The 16,636-nt window shown below is 39.2% G+C and overlaps 1 protein-coding gene across 1 annotated transcript; it reads right to left on the bottom strand.

The window, feature by feature from the left end:
• Nucleotides 1-12,007: 12,007 nt before the first annotated feature.
• On the bottom strand, nt 12,008-14,130 carry LOC106564416 (gastrula zinc finger protein XlCGF17.1-like). Its single transcript, XM_045692072.1, has 2 exons — nt 14,114-14,130; nt 12,008-13,124 (listed from the first exon to the last, which is right to left on the bottom strand). Exons 1-2 carry the CDS (start codon nt 14,128-14,130, stop codon nt 12,008-12,010), a joined length of 1,134 nt encoding a protein of 377 aa, XP_045548028.1.
• Nucleotides 14,131-16,636: the final 2,506 nt, after the last annotated feature.

The following is a 16,636-nucleotide window of genomic DNA, read 5'->3' as shown; positions in this document are numbered from 1 at the left end:
AATTACATAAACCTAGAACGAGAATACCGACAACCGCCAAAGCATCTATCTATGAGAACATTTCCGAATGGTACTATGAAGTATCCATTGTCACCACCTACAACCAAGAAAGACATCGTAATTTCTGGGAAAGTTAACCAGAGACTCTAATGAACTCTTTAGGACGATCTAGTGTTTTCAATGGAGAGACAACAACAACAGCGTAAATATGTACATTGCAATTTCTTTCAGAATGAGGTGCCATTCATGTGCAAAGTATTAGCATGTCCATGAGCACAATTATCAACTAACTGTGTGTGTAATCCATTTTGTCTTTCCCGCTCTTTCTCAGTCCCCACCCCTTTCCTTTGTTACCAAGCCATCATATCGGCTTCGTCTGCTCAGGACTTTTTCTTTGCATCACGTAGTAACCCAAATACCTACTGTTTGTGTGTTATGTAATTCTATGTAATTATTTAGTTAGTTAGTTAGTTAGTTAGTTAGTTAGTTAGTTAGTTAGTAAATAAATAATTAAGTCAATTTGTATATCACTGATTCATGATATAGGCTAGGGTTCGTGCAGATATTCAAGGGTTTGCGACATTCAGTAATGAGAACTGATGAGGTAATAATAATACATTCATGAGAATGACTAAATCGATAAGACATGAAAATATGTAAAGAGTTATATTCGGGAAATTGACACTCCATAAACAATTTTTCCATGGTGCTCCGACTTCCTAGTTAATTAAAATGTTCATGATTAGTTTAATCACGTAATAATAATTACACATAGAGAATTGATTTGATAAAATAAGTCTTCACATTTAATGATAGTCCAGAAACGACACCACTCTCCTAAAGAGACTCTCACTGTTGTCGTGTCTTTGGCTATGCCGGATTAAGTGATATGACATGCTATTCTATAAAATCCTTTCTCTGTAATTAATATTACCTGATTAAGCTAATCATGTAAATGTAATTAACTAGAAAGTCGGGGCACCACGAAAGAACGTTTATAGAGCCGTTATCTTCCGAATAAACTCTTAAAAGACTTAGTAATATTTTACATCGATAGCCGTCATCTTAATCCTCACCTTATTTCAGTCTCATAATGAAAGTTGTAAATTCTTGGTTATCTTCACGAACCCTGGCTAACAAGTTGAATCAGCAATACAAAATTGGGTTTAATTATTTATTTACTAAATACCTAACTAATCACACAGAATTACATATACACAGAATACAAATGATGTCATACAGAAAAACGTCCCTGGTGGACGGAGCCGACATGGCGGCTTGTTACACAAAGAAAGGGGGTTGGGCTTGAATGAAAGAGCGGGAAGACTGAGGAACAAAGAAACAGCTATGCTATCGTAAATACAGAATCTTATGCATTCTAAATTACCGCCCATTTGGAAAAGGAAAATGCAATAAATATTTACTCTGAGCTGCGCTTCGGTAGATTGGTCGTAGATAGTAGGCCGGGTTGGCCAAGAGAGATCTTCCTGTCCTCGGAAGAATGTCTCTGGTGGTAAATTGGATACGTTGTGGTATCTTCGCCTGTGTTAGACTGGATCTGCCGTCCGTCCTTTCCTAGCCCACGTCTACAGCGGCCGCTGCTAACTCAACGGCTAGGAAGTATCACTTCTGTAGTGAATAAGTGTTCAAAGTTCATTCCATTCACAACCAAAGCTCACGCCGAGGTTGGCTTAGTTCTGTACTTGACATGTGTGTCCCTTTAACGCAAAGGCTGCAGACCTCACGTAGTGGAACTCTTGGTTACATTGTGTCATTGTCTTTTATAGTGGCGAGGGGAGGAGGGTGTGTTTCATCGTTTATAACCCCTATCTCTTCACAGGGGCGGGCCACTGATTAAGCAGGGCACTTTTCTTATGAGAACCCAATTCTCTCAATTGGAAGCTAAAATTACATTTAATCTCCTAACAAACAATTTCAATATCAAACATTTCAATTGCATAACAATTCCATGTGACTCTGATAACTAGAGGGTGTATACTATCCCAGGTACAGTTTATGTTGTCCTGTCATCAGTCATAATGTCTCAGATGACAACCGAACTGACATCCATACTCATTAAGTTCCAAAGCATATTTCCAACTGGTTTTATTACCAAAATATGGTTATTTTCCCCCATTTGTTTCATGTTCCCAGACTCTCTATATTTAACAAAGGCTATTCAACAGTCCTTCAGCAGGGTCAGAAAGAGAGGGGAAGAGAGAAAGGTATTTATGGGGGGGGGTCATAAACCTTACCCACAGGCCAACATCATGACACTGTCAGATGTAAGTACAATACATATATATAATCTCACTGTAATTTACTTATAGTATTATACTTTGGTTACACTGTGTGTTCATTTGTATGTCATTCCCAACACTAGATGGCCCAAAGAGAGTGTCAGTATTAGTCAGTCCTTCTGGTAAAATAGTGGAGGGCAGTTCAGTGACTCTGACCTGCAGCAGTGATGCCAAGCCACCTGTAGACAAATACAGAAGAACGTAACCTCACCAAAAGCATCAGGACAGAGTTACAGCATCACTAACATCAGCTCTGAGGACAGAGGAGAATATTACTGTGAGGCTGAGAATACAATTGGAGCCCAGAAATCTACACCTCAATTGATCATTGTAGCCGGTAAGATAATTTTTTATTTAAAGCTATATGATAACATTCATATCATTCCTTATGCTTTAGGGGAACAAGCTTCTGTTAGAATGCATCTGTAGGAATCATTGTGGTGGTTCTGGTTCCCATCCTCAGTCTCTCTGGCTTCATGTGGTTCAGGTGAGCATCTTTAAGACTTATCTTCCACTTTATTATTTTCATTTGTTATTAACTTGATTGTTATTCAATGATTTATTGATTGATTTGTTCAATCAGTTCATTATTTTAAACAGAAAGAAGGCCTCCACATCCACCTATGTCACAAGGGACACAGCAGACAATGGACAGGTGAGTTAAGATCACATAGAATTGTATTAATTAAAGCTCAAGCAGCACTACACCCTGGTTACACCTCCACACCTGGTCACATTATTTTATTACATCACTACACCCTGGTTACACCTCCACACCTGGTCACATTATTTTATTACATCACTACACCCTGGTTACACCTCCACACCTGGTCACATTATTTTATTACATCACTACACCCTGGTTACACCTCCACACCTGGTCACATTAATTTACTACATCACTACACCCTGGTTACACCTCCCCACCTGGTGACATTAATTTACTACATCACTACACCCTGGTTACACCTCCACACCTGGTCACATTATTTTATTACATCACTACACCCTGGTTACACCTCCACACCTGGTCACATTAATTTACTACATCACTACACCCTGGTTACACCTCCCCACCTGGTGACATTAATTTACTACATCACTACACCCTGGTTACACCTCCCCACCTGGTGACATTAATTTACTACATCACTACACCCTGGTTACACCTCCACACCTGGTGACATTAATTTACTACATCACTACACCCTGGTTACACCACACCTGGTTACATTAGTTTACTACATCACTACACCCTGGTTACACCTCCACACCTGGTGACATTAATTTACTACATCACTACACCTGGTGACATTAATTTACTACATCACTACACCCTGGTTACACCACACCTGGTTACATTAGTTTACTACATCACTACACCCTGGTTACACCTCCACACCTGGTGACATTAATTTACTACATCACTACACCTGGTGACATTAATTTACTACATCACTACACCCTGGTTACACCTCCACACCTGGTGACATTCATTTACTACATCACTACACCCTGGTTACACCTCCACACCTGGTGACATTCATTTACTACATCACTACACCCTGGTTACACCTCCACACCTGGTGACATTCATTTACTACATCACTACACCCTGGTTACACCTCCACACCTGGTGACATTAATTTACTACATCATTACACCCTGGTTACACCTCCACACCTGGTGACATTAATTTACTATATCTCTACACCCTGGTTACACCTCCACACCTGGTGACATTCATTTACTACATCACTACACCCTGGTTACACCTCCACACCTGGTGACATTAATTTACTACATCACTGCACCCTGGTTACACCTCCACACCTGGTGACATTCATTTACTACATCACTGCACCCTGGTTACACCTCCACACCTGGTGACATTAATTTACTATATCTCTACACCCTGGTTACACCTCCACACCTGGTGACATTAATTTACTACATCACTACACCCTGGTTACACCTCCACACCTGGTGACATTAATTTACTACATCACTGCACCCTGGTTACACCTCCACACCTGGTGACATTCATTTACTACATCACTACACCCTGGTTACACCTCCACACCTGGTGACATTAATTAACTACACCCTGTGTTTTTTTAAATTTATTTTTAATTTATTTATTTTTTATTTCACCTTTATTTAACCAGGTAGGCTAGTTGAGAACAAGTTCTCATTTGCAACTGCGACCTAGCCAAGATACAGCAAAGCAGTTCGACACATACAGTTACACATGGAATAAATAAACATACAATCAATAATACAGTACAAAAATCTATATACAGCATGTGCAAATGAGGTAGGATAAGAGAGGTAAGGCAATAAATAGGCCATGGTGGCGAAGTAATTACAATATAGTAATTAAATAAATACTGGAATGGTCGAATGTGCAGAAGATGAATGTGAAATTAGAGATACTGGGGTGCAAAGGAGCAAGATAAATAAATAAATACAGTATGGGGATGAGGTAGATTGGATTGGCTATTTACAGATGAGCTATGGACAGGTGCAGTGATCCGTGAGCTGCTCTGACAGCTGGTGCTTAACTCAAAGCGACTTGCACAGACTTATCTTAAAATAGTCGCAGATTTAGCCTGTTCTGGACTAAACAAAGCCGATTGCAAGAGGGAGGATTAGAGCTACTCCAGGACTAAATGGAAGCTTAAATGAATCTTTCAAAGAGGCAGGTTTAACTTCTGCTTAGTGCTGTTTGTGAGGAAGCCTGGACTATTTGTAATATCTAAATGAAGACCAACATGCACTACAGAGGCCAGCCAGACCAGTACTTGTGGATGGGAGTAAACCATTAAATTACTTTGAGACCGCTTTCGTATGTACAAAGAAAATGCATTGGAGATAATATCTCTGCTTGAGCCTACTTTCCTCTCTGTCTCAAAGAGGAAGGCCTTCACCCAATTCTCTCCAAGTTCTGATCACTTTGAGGTTTTTGGCATCTGGAATCTTTCATTGTGAAACTGGTGATTTGTGTGGTGCCAATGAAGCAACTGTGTATAGAATAGTTCAAAGTCTGCATGGCCATTTGTGAACTGAGGAGTCTTTACATCAAGTGTCCTGATGCTGCAGGCCAAGCCAACTATAAAGTGCAATTCGATGAATATGGGCAGTTCCCAGGAGTGATTGGCTGGTTAGATGGATGTCATGTTCCCATCAAGTGTCCATCAACTCCTGATGCTGAGGAGTACCATAACCATAACAACTGGTTTATCATCAACTCCTGATGCTGAGGAGTACCGTAACCATAACAACTGGTTTTACATCAACTCCTGATGCTGAGGTGTACCGTAACCATAACAACTGGTTTTCCATCAACTCCTGATGCTGAGGAGTACCGTAACCATAACAACTGGATTTACATCAACTCCTGATGCTGAGGAGTACCGTAACCATAACAACTGGTTTTACATCAACTCCTGATGCTGAGGTGTACCGTAACCATAACAACTGGTTTTCCATCAACTCCTGATGCTGAGGAGTACCGTAACCATAACAACTGGTTTTCCATCAACTCCTGATGCTGAGGAGTACCGTAACCATAACAACTAGTTTACCATCAACTCCTGATGATGAGGAGTACCGTAACCATAACAACTGGTTTTACATCAATGTTCAGGGTGGATGCACTCCTAATTTATAGTTCTCAAACATTGTTGCCTGTTGGAAAGGTGCAACTCAGGATTGAAGGATTTCCCTCAACTCTTCATTGGTCTCAGTTTCAGAGAGGACAACATAGTGGACAACTACTTGGTGACAGTGGATATTAGGGTGAGAAAAATGGTCTACTAATAGTTACTACATAGTAATCTGGACTACTAGTTACTACATAGTAATATGGTATACTAATAGTTACTACATAGTAATATGGTCTACTAATAGTCACTACATAGTAATATGGTCTACATTACTACACAGTAACATGGTCTACTAATAGTTACTACATAGTAACATGGTCTACTAATAGTTACTACATAGTAACATGGTCAGAGTAACTTTTTATTCACTCCAGACATAAATCCCACAACAGCTGAGCAGCAAAGATACAACAGAGCTCATATCCACACGAGAGGGATGGTCGAGCGTATATTTGGAGTATGGAAAAATCGATTCCAGTGTTTTCACAATACACTTTGTTTCAAGACAAGAAGATGCTGCAAGGTGATCATTGCTACAGCTGTGCTGCACAACTACCTGAAGCAGCATGGCTGTTCTGATCCTCCCATGGAAGATCAGCATCAAGCAGATGTACCCATGGCTGTTCTGATCCTCCCATGGAAGATCAGCATCAAGCAGATCTACCCATGACCGAAACAGATGGACCCGTGACTGAGGTAAATGTGTCCATGACTGAGGCAGGTAATGACCAACGATGACTTGCACACGGAGTTGCTTCACATTTCAGCACTTCAACTAGATGAGATGCATTTAAATATGAAATGTGTTCATTATGGCTTATTTTTTCTTTGATAATGTTTGTTCTGTACAAAATTCAAATAGTGTGCAGCAAAATGAAATGAGTGACTAAACCAAGGCTGGTTTAAAATGTAGTTTGTGGAAATTAAAATACTCTCCCTCATGAATATCCAAATGACAAAACATTTATTTTTTACATATCATTTCATGTTCCTTCTTCAGATATTTCATTTTATTCTCATGAAATTCTCTGGTTAACGTTTCATGCATGGTCATCTTTGTTCTCTGCTGAAAGGTGGTGGCGGCATCTTCTCTCAGGGATGTTATAGCAGATGTGGAGGGTTCACACTCACTGTGTACTGGCTCTTCCAACCTGTTCACATTACACACTCACTGTGTACTGGCTCTTCCAACCTGTTCACATTACACACTCACTGTGTACTGGCTCTTCCAACCTGTTCACATTACACACTCACTGTGTACTGGCTCTTCCAACCTGTTCACATTACACACTCACTGTGTACTGGCTCTTCCAACCTGTTCACATTACACACTCACTGTGTACTGGCTCTTCCAACCTGTTCACATTACACACTCACTGTGTACTGGCTCTTCCAACCTGTTCACATTACACGCTCACTGTGTACTGGCTCTTCCAACCTGTTCACATTCCTTTCCTCTGGAAAAAGAACACGGTTAGAAGCACAAATAAACTCATATGGTCATTAGAATGAAGAAGAATAAAGATTGACACAGACAGTGGAATATATTTACCAAAGGAAATAACCAATTTACTGTCTTTGGTATATATACACACCATTTGTGCTCAGTTCTTCATCTGAACTGTCCAAATGGTCATCGTCTGGTATACCATCCAGAGGTTGCTGCTGCTCTATTATTCCAGACAGGAAGTCACTCAATTCATCAGTGTTGTTTTGGTGGTCCACCACCAGTAGTAAATCTCTCTTCTGATCTCTGCTTTCTCTCTTTTTAAAGCCATTTTAATTAAGGTTCTTCCACAGAGTCTATAAAAGGCAGATATCATTTAATAATAGAAGTGATGTCACAAAAATATGAATATGAGAAATGTGAAATACTGAAAATAATGCAGATATTTCACCTGAAGTTGTTGTTTCTTCTTGAAATCCTGATAATTATGCAGATATCTCACCTCTAGTTGTTGTACTCTTCTTGTGGTTACATTTCCATTGAATTCACAGCAAATTGCAGCTCAACCCGCTTGTTCTCCTGCTCAGTAGCAGCAGTGTGGTTTTTATCTTCAATAACTGGATGGTTTTGGAGCGTTTTTTCATACACACTAAAGTTTTTTTTAACAAATTATTTTTGCCTCTGCCATTGTTTCGTCTCAAGATTCCCACCAGTATTGGCGTTTTCTATTCCGGGTTTTAATGAGCACCACTAGACCAACAGCTTTTGTTCATACTGAACCTAATCAGGATTAACCCAGGTGTTCATACTGAACCTAATCAGGCTTAACCCAGGTGTTCATACTGAACCTAATCAGGCTTAACCCAGGTGTTCATACTGAACCTAATCAGGCTTAACCCAGGTGTTCATACTGAACCTAATCAGGCTTCACCCAGGTGTTCATACTGAACCTAGTCAGGCTTAACCCAGGTGTTCTCATTTAGGCTTACTTATCTTACTCCAGGACTCCAGTCTCTGACTAACTAAGCCAAATTTAAGATACTTTCAAAGCTACTTAAATATCCTAGTTTAACTAGTTCTGGCATAATCTAAGTCCTGCACGGTCTGAATCAAACCCAATGTCAAATGGGATTGATCTGTTTGATCCAATTGTTTGTTTCAGTTTTCAGTTGTTGGAACCTTTGATGTATTGTTGACTTCAAAACTTTTCAGTTTCAACAAATGCACTGGGTTGGTCTAAAAGTGATACTAAACTTACATACCATGCACTATTCTGACATAGTGGAAGATACACTGAATTTATACTGTTTTTCATACTAAGATGGACCAAGATATGTGCTCATTGGTTTTTCAAGATGGCGGCAGGTAGCCTAGTGGTTAGAGCTGACAAGGTAAAAATATGTTGTTCTGCCCCTGAACAAGGCAGTTAACCCATTGTTCCCTGGTAGGCAATCATTGTAAATAAGAATTTGCTCTTAACTGACTTGCCTAGTTAAATAAAGGTAACATTAAAATTAAGTATGTTGATTGTTAGTCATGGGGTTCATTTCTTTTGCAATATGTTCAAATCAAATCAAGCTTTATTTATACAGCACATTTCAGACATGGATGCAACGCAATGGCTTCACAGGAAAAAACGAATAAAAACAGAAATATTTACTACACAACAAACATAAGAGGATAAAAAACAAGATTAACAACTGAAAGACTAATGAGCATTCTAAGGAAAATCCATTGATTAAAATATTCACAATTGGATGCAATATCCAACCCTAATGAGATGGACAAGCCAGCACAGGTAACACATTGACTAACGAGGTGACACCAATCGGTGCACCCTACGTGCTAACGAGCTATAGGTGCTAAAGTCCAACCGCAAAACATAAATGGAAAAACCAAAGCCTGTAACACCTTCCCCTTTAAGACAACAAATACATCCTATATTTTTGTTGGACAAGTTTGCTCACCACCAACAGAAAACAACTTCCATTTCACATTATAATCAACTACAATGCTTCACCTTCACCAATATAAATATGGTGTCTACTGGCTGTCAACAATTAAAAACAAGAAAAAAAAACCCACGTATTTCTAAATAATAATATACAATTGTATAATTTCTATAGAATCCTAAAACTCACTAGCTTCTAGAACTCTCGTCTTTCTAAAACCCACTAGCTTCTAGAACTCTTGTCCCCTTGGAACGAGCCCAAATAAAACTAATCTCCAATACGGAAAAATGTGCAGTCAAAATAAATTGTGATCCATGGCAACGCACTGGCTAAATGCAAAACACAAATATTTTTGACTGCCCACATCTGAGACAATCAGCAACCAAGTTGTCCTTACCACGGACATGTCTGATTTCAAGAGGAAACTCCTGCAATATCCGTAGTAACTTTCCACCTCACTTCGGAGCTTCTCTCTCTTTTCAGGGTTCACTCGATAGGCATGTTGTTGGCCCAGTCCCCAATGTCATTCTCTAGTACATTTGGGTTGGCACATCTGAGAATGAACCCTGATATTCTAAAAGCAGGGCAACAATGTCAATAAAATTGTACCCCAAAATTGTCAGTTGGTTGCATAAATAATCATGATTACTAAATATTACATGAAATGTAAATATAAAATATCAACAGCAAATGTACACCCCTTTGTTCATATGTATTGGCAATAATTCACTTAAAAGGATACACCCTTTTTTTCAATTTTCACCTAAAATGACATACCTAAATCTAACTGCCTGTAGCTCAGGCCCTGAAGCAATGATATGCATATTCGTGGTACTATTTGAAAGGAAACACGTTGAACTTTGTGGAATTGTGAAAGGAATGTAGGAGAATATAACAGAATAGATCTGGTAAAAGATAATACAAAGAAAAAACCAACCATTCTATTGTATTTTTTTTGTACCATCATCTTTGAAATGCAAGAGAAAGGCCATAATGTATTATTCCAGCCCAGGTCCAATTTAGATTTTGTCCACTAGATGGCAGCAGTGTATGTGCAACGTTTTAGACTGATCCAATGAACCATTGCATTATGTTAAAATGTTGTATCAAGAATGCCCAAATGTGCCTAATATGTTTATTAATAACTTTTCATGTTCAAATTATGCACTCTCCTCAAACAATAGCATGGTATTCTTTCACTGAAATAGCTATTGTAAATTGGACAATGCAGTTAGATTAACAAGAATTTAAGCTTTCTGCCAATATCAGACATGTCTATGTCCTGGGAAATGTTCTTGTTACTTACAACCTCATGCTAATCGCATTAGCCTATGTTAGCTAAACCATCCCATGGTATGGTGAGGCATGGAATAATAAAAAATGTATCTTTTGTCAGGTTGGATGTTTGAAATATGAGGCAATTTGAGTCGTGCTTCTAGGCAGGTAGCCTAGTGGTTAGAGCGTTGGGCCAGTAACTGAAAGGTTGGTGGATTGAATCCCGGAGCTGACAAGGTAAAAATCTGTCGTTCTGAGCAAGGCAGTTAACTCGCCGTGGACGTTGATTAAAGCAACCCCCTGCACCTCTCTGATTCAGAGGGGTTGGGTTAAATGCGGAAGACACATTCAGTTGTACAACTGACTTCCCTGAAAACAATTAGCGTTTGAATTTTGTCAAGAAATACTGGAGTGACATAAAATTGATTATTGGCCAATTCATTATTCTGCGTCCATGCTGCAAGTACGTTGAAATTAAGTTATTTTCAAGTCACTGACAAAACGACATCTTTTCAACTAAAACCGAACGTATATTGGACGTCTTGTCAACAACATTTTGCTATTTTGGTGGGATAGCCCCAATGTCAAAACACCGTTTTAACATGTACAATTCAATAACCAATATGCAGAAACAGTTTGTGATATATAGAAAACCTAAATATAAAATGTACTATCTACTACACAAACATCTGCCACAATAGTAATCATATTACAAGCACCTTATAAACTGCACAAGCACCAGAAACGCTGTTGTTTTGACAAGTAGCAATAAATCACTGATATCAATTAGGGGGGGAAAATCAGGTTGGAACTGGGAGATATCTTTGACCTCACTGGTTAGAGGACAACCTGCAGAAGACAGTCAGCTACATTTTGGAGTGACGTATTTCAATTTAGGGGTCGCTAAACAAAGGAACACAACACTTACTTGTCATCACTCATCGATATCATGTTGAAATCAATTGTGCGAGAGGGAGACGTGATGGCATGTCCTGTTAAAACTAACAGCTCAAAAACCACACGGAATCTGGGAATGTGTACATCACTAGTTAGAGGACAACTTGTAGAAAACAGCTAGCTACATTTTGAAGTGTTACATTTTGATTCAAGTGGGTCACCAACGTGGTAAGTGTAACACAACTCTTTTTTGGTTAGTCACTTTTTGCTAAATCACATAAATAGTACTCTTTCAATTCAGAGCCTGGATTTTCCCCCTGAGGCTAATATCCACATCATATTGAAATCAATAGAACAGGGGTCAAACATTTAGGGTTCTACATTGTGACATCATTACAATACTCCTTCTACAATGTTTAAACATTCTACATTGTGACATCATTTCATTGATATCATGAAACAACTCCTTCATGTATGTATTTTATGATGTTTGATTAGAGATCTTTTATCAGAGTATCTCTTGTCACATTGATCACAGCTATGAGGTTTCTCTCCTGTGTGTGTTCTCTGGTGTACAATAAGACGGCTAGATGTAACAAAACTCTTCCCACATTGATCACAGCTATGAGGTTTCTCTCCTGTGTGTGTTCTCTGGTGTACAATAAGACTGCTTGATTTAGTAAAACTCTTCCCACATTGATCACAGCTATAAGGTTTCTCTCCTGTGTGTGTTCTCTGGTGTGATGCCAGGTTGCTTGACTGAGTAAAACTCTTCCCACATTGTTTACAGCTATAAGATTTCTCTCCTGTGTGTTTTCTCTGGTGTGATAACAGGCTGCCTAAGTGAGTAAAACTCTTCCCACATTGAGTACAGCTATAAGGTTTCTTTCCTGTATGTGTTCTCTGGTGTACAATCCGATGGCTAGATGTAGTGAAACTCTTCCCACATTGATCACAGCTATAAGGTTTCTCTCCTCTGTGTGTTCTCTGGTGTGATACCAGGGTGCTTGACTGAGTAAAACTTTTCCCACATTGATTACAGCTATAAGATTTCTCTCCTGTGTGTTTTCTCTGGTGTGATAACAGGTTGCTTGACTGAGTAAAACTCTTCCCACATTGAGTACAGCTATACGGTTTCTCACCTGTATGTGTTCTCTGATGTACAGTCAGATAGCTAGATATAGTAAAACTCTTCCCACATTGATCACAGCTATAAGGTTTCTCTCCAGTGTGAATTCTCATGTGTAGTTTTAGTGATTTTAATCTTAAGTAACTCTTCCCACAATCAAAACAATGGTGAGATTTCTCTCCAGTGTGAATTCTCAGGTGTACTTTTAGTGAATTTGAGCTTGAGAAACGTTTCCCGCAGTCAGAGCAGCAGTATGGTTTCTCTCCTGTGTGTACTTGCTGGTGTGTTTCAAGTTCTGATGAAGATTTGAAACCTTTCCCACAGTCAGAGCAGCAAATAGATTTCTTCCCAGTGGGTCTCTGCTGGTGTTTCTTGAGGTGTTCTGATGTGGAGAGACTCTGCTCTGCCTCGTCAGCATCATGATGTTGTTGAGGCTCCCCAGAGGATCCACGATAGTCACATCTCTCTCCTGTGTGAACAACAAGTCAGATAGATGGTTAAAGGCCCACAACAGCAGAAATCCACTGTAAAAGGTGATGCCAACAGCGTAGCCATGATGTTGTACAAACATTTGACGTCTGTAATGAATGTTACAATTATTTGACAATTGTCTTAAGACAGTCAAGTCAGAAACTATAGTGATATTTTGTCTTGTTTTCACATTAGCAGAAACATCGATGATTGTAGGCTAGAAATAAGTTATTCAAGTTGTTGAAATCCTAAGCAGTGTGCCAGACAACTTTTGGTCTCCAATATAGGCCCCTTTCTGTGTTTGCTAAAATTGGCGCACGAGGGCGATGCACACGCAATTTGGTTGCAGAAACTCCTCCATGCTAATGTGGAAACTGCTAGTTATACCACTACCATAGACCTACTATAGGACTGATAACTTCACCTAACAATAACATAGATCTACTGTAGGACCCATAACTTCACCTAACAATAACATAGACCTACTGTAGGACCCATAACTTCACCTAACAATAACATAGACCGACTTTCAGACCCATAACTTCACCTAACAATAACATAGACCGACTTTCAGACCCATAACTTTACCTAACAATAACAAAGACCAAGGACTATAAATCATTTAATATTTCAGGTGAAACATGTAAACTAAACGGTCTTTGTCATAACATTTCATAACCTGATCACCAGATAATTTTGTCAATAATCCCACTAGGCTAATCTTTAATGTGTTGTCATTCTAAATGTCCTGAATAAAGGAAAATAGCTCTGTGTGTTGTACAATAGCCTATCCATCAAGGAACATTTCTCTACACATTATGAGGTAAGCATCTCTGTGTGCAAACTGACTAACGAAACCCTACTGTAAATCAATCAGACAATAACACACTATAAACATCAATTTGTTAGGGATGTTGGAGCCAACATGGAGCATGGCATAACTGTCTTTACCAAAGTAATGAATGAATAAGCACTTTGGTTGTTGTTGCATGTCGTGATGTTTGTCATGTGACTGTCATTCAGAAAAGGATTTCCTGGATCAGCTGATGATAGTTGAACATGTGACTAACTAAATTGCTACAGTATTAACCTGTTTAGGATAGGGGGCAGTATTTTCACGGCCGGATAAAAAACGTACCCGATTTAATCTGGTTATTACTCCTGCCCAGAAACAAAAATATGCATATAATTGTTTGATTTGGATAGAAAACACCCTAAAGTTTCTAAAACTGTTTGAATGGTGTCTGTGAGTATAACAGAACTCATATGGCAGGCCAAAACCTGAGAAGATTGCATACAGGAAGTGCCCTCTCTGAACATTTCATGGCCTTCTATAGCCTCTTTATGGAAAATAGAGGATCTCTGCTGTAACGTGACATTTTCTAAGGCTCCCATAGGCTCTCAGAAGGCGCCAGAACGGGGAATGATGACTCTGCAGTCCCTGGCTGAAAAACAGTAGCGCATTTGGATAGTGGTCGATCTGAGAACAATGAAACGGGTGTGCGCGTGAAGAGTCCATTTTACATTTTCAGTCTTTGAACGAAAACGACGTCTCCCGGTCGGAATATTATCGCTATTTTACGAGAAAAATCACATAAAAATTGATTTTAAACAGCGTTTGACATGCTTCGAAGTATGGTAATGGAATATTTTGAATTTTTTTGTCACGATACGCGCCGGCGCGTCACCCTTCGGATAGTGTCTTGAACGCGAGAACAAAACGCCGCTATTTGGATATAACTATGCATTATTTGGAACCAAAACAACATTGGGTGTAAACTAGAAGTCCTGGGAGTGCATTCTGACGAAGAACAGCAAAGGTAATCCAATTTTTCTTATAGTAAATCTGAGTTTGGTGAGTGCCAAACTTGGTGGGTGTCAAAATAGCTAGCCATGATGGCCGGGCTATCTACTCAGAATATTGCAAAATGTGCTTTCACCGAAAAGCTATTTTAAAATCTGACATAGCGATTGCATAAAGGAGTTCTGTATCTATAATTCTTAAAATAATAGTTATATTTTTTGTGAACGTTTATCGTGAGTCATTTAGTAAATTCACCGGAAGTTTCGGTGGGTATGCTAGTTCTGAACGTCACATGTTAATGTAAAAAGCTGTTTTTTGATATAAATATGAACTTGATTGAACACAACACGCATGTATTGTATAACATAATGTCCTAGGAGTGTCATCTGATGAAGATCATCAAAGGTTAGTGCTGCATTTAGCTGTGGTTTTGGTTTTTGTGACATTATATGCTAGCTTGAAAAATGGGTGTGTGATTATTTCTGGCTGGGTACTCTCCTGACATAATCTAATGTTTTGCTTTCGTTGTAAAGCCTTTTTGAAATCGGACAATGTGGTTAGATAAAGGAGAGTCTTGTCTTTAAAATGGTGTAAAATAGTCATATGTTTGAAAAATTGAAGTTTTGGGATTTCTGAGGTGTTTGTAATTCGCGCCACGCCCTATCATTGGATAATGGAGCGGTGTTCCGGTAGCGGAACATCTAGATGTAAGAGATTAAGAATGATGTGTAATTATTGAAGAACCGCATAAATGACAGTATCCATTTGGGTGACTCTCTTTTTGAACAATTGGATTTAGCAAACTCTGAAATGCTTTAGGATTTCTGTGCCCTTGAAAACTGTTTTCCCAGCGTAACATAAGGAGACACTAAATGTTGAGTGCATTTCAGAGATCTGAATACAAAAAAACTGTCCCACAGCAAGAACCAGTTCATCATATGACAAGCTTAACGTTATGACAATAACTACTGTTCCCTGAAGGAGGGAAACTAGGTACAACATACTATTAAATCCGTGCCTCGCTGGAAGCCCCGCCTTCTACAGGTGATGAGCGTGAGGCTCAGATTTATTCTTTAAATGTAATACCGCTCTTCACCGACCCAGGAAAGAGGCGGGGACAAACAAGTGTTGTTCCTCGTTTCCCTCCTTCAGGGAAGAGTAAATATAATCAAAGTTACACTCCCGAAGTCGGTCAACTTCGGTACAACATACTATGGGGAAATACAATCATTCCCCATGCCGACCCAAACGGATACTAAATGAAACGGCCCATGGCAGACCACCCAGACCTGACCACGCAAGATGCGTTAGTTTTGTCAATTAATTTATTGTCTTTTGTTTGAAACACTCCTGTCAATGTTGAGTAAGGACGCACACCTGATTACGCATATAGAAGTGGGACTAGTCTACCTGTCCTGCGTGCAAATGTAGGCCTATAAATGTGCCCATTTGGGGATGTCTGATAGCATTTCTGATTGTCTTAACGCACCACCACTAATGAGTTGTGGAGCTTTTAAAATACATTTTTTTCTTCACCTCAAACAGCAAGTAAACAAAGTCTTATCAAAATCAATTGCGAATAACAATAGTTCCTCAAAGTATTTTAGTAAAAGATTTCCAGCTCTCGCCCTTTCGATAACCACTCAGCATAAAAGGGAAAAATGTAATGCTCTAATCCAGTGGAAATATCATA

This window comes from Salmo salar, chromosome ssa12, assembly GCF_905237065.1.
Source record: "Salmo salar chromosome ssa12, Ssal_v3.1, whole genome shotgun sequence".
NCBI classification, from domain to species: Eukaryota; Metazoa; Chordata; class Actinopteri; order Salmoniformes; family Salmonidae; genus Salmo; species Salmo salar.
Note: the sequence above shows the minus strand (reverse complement) of the source record. Positions and strands in the feature narration are given on the sequence as shown.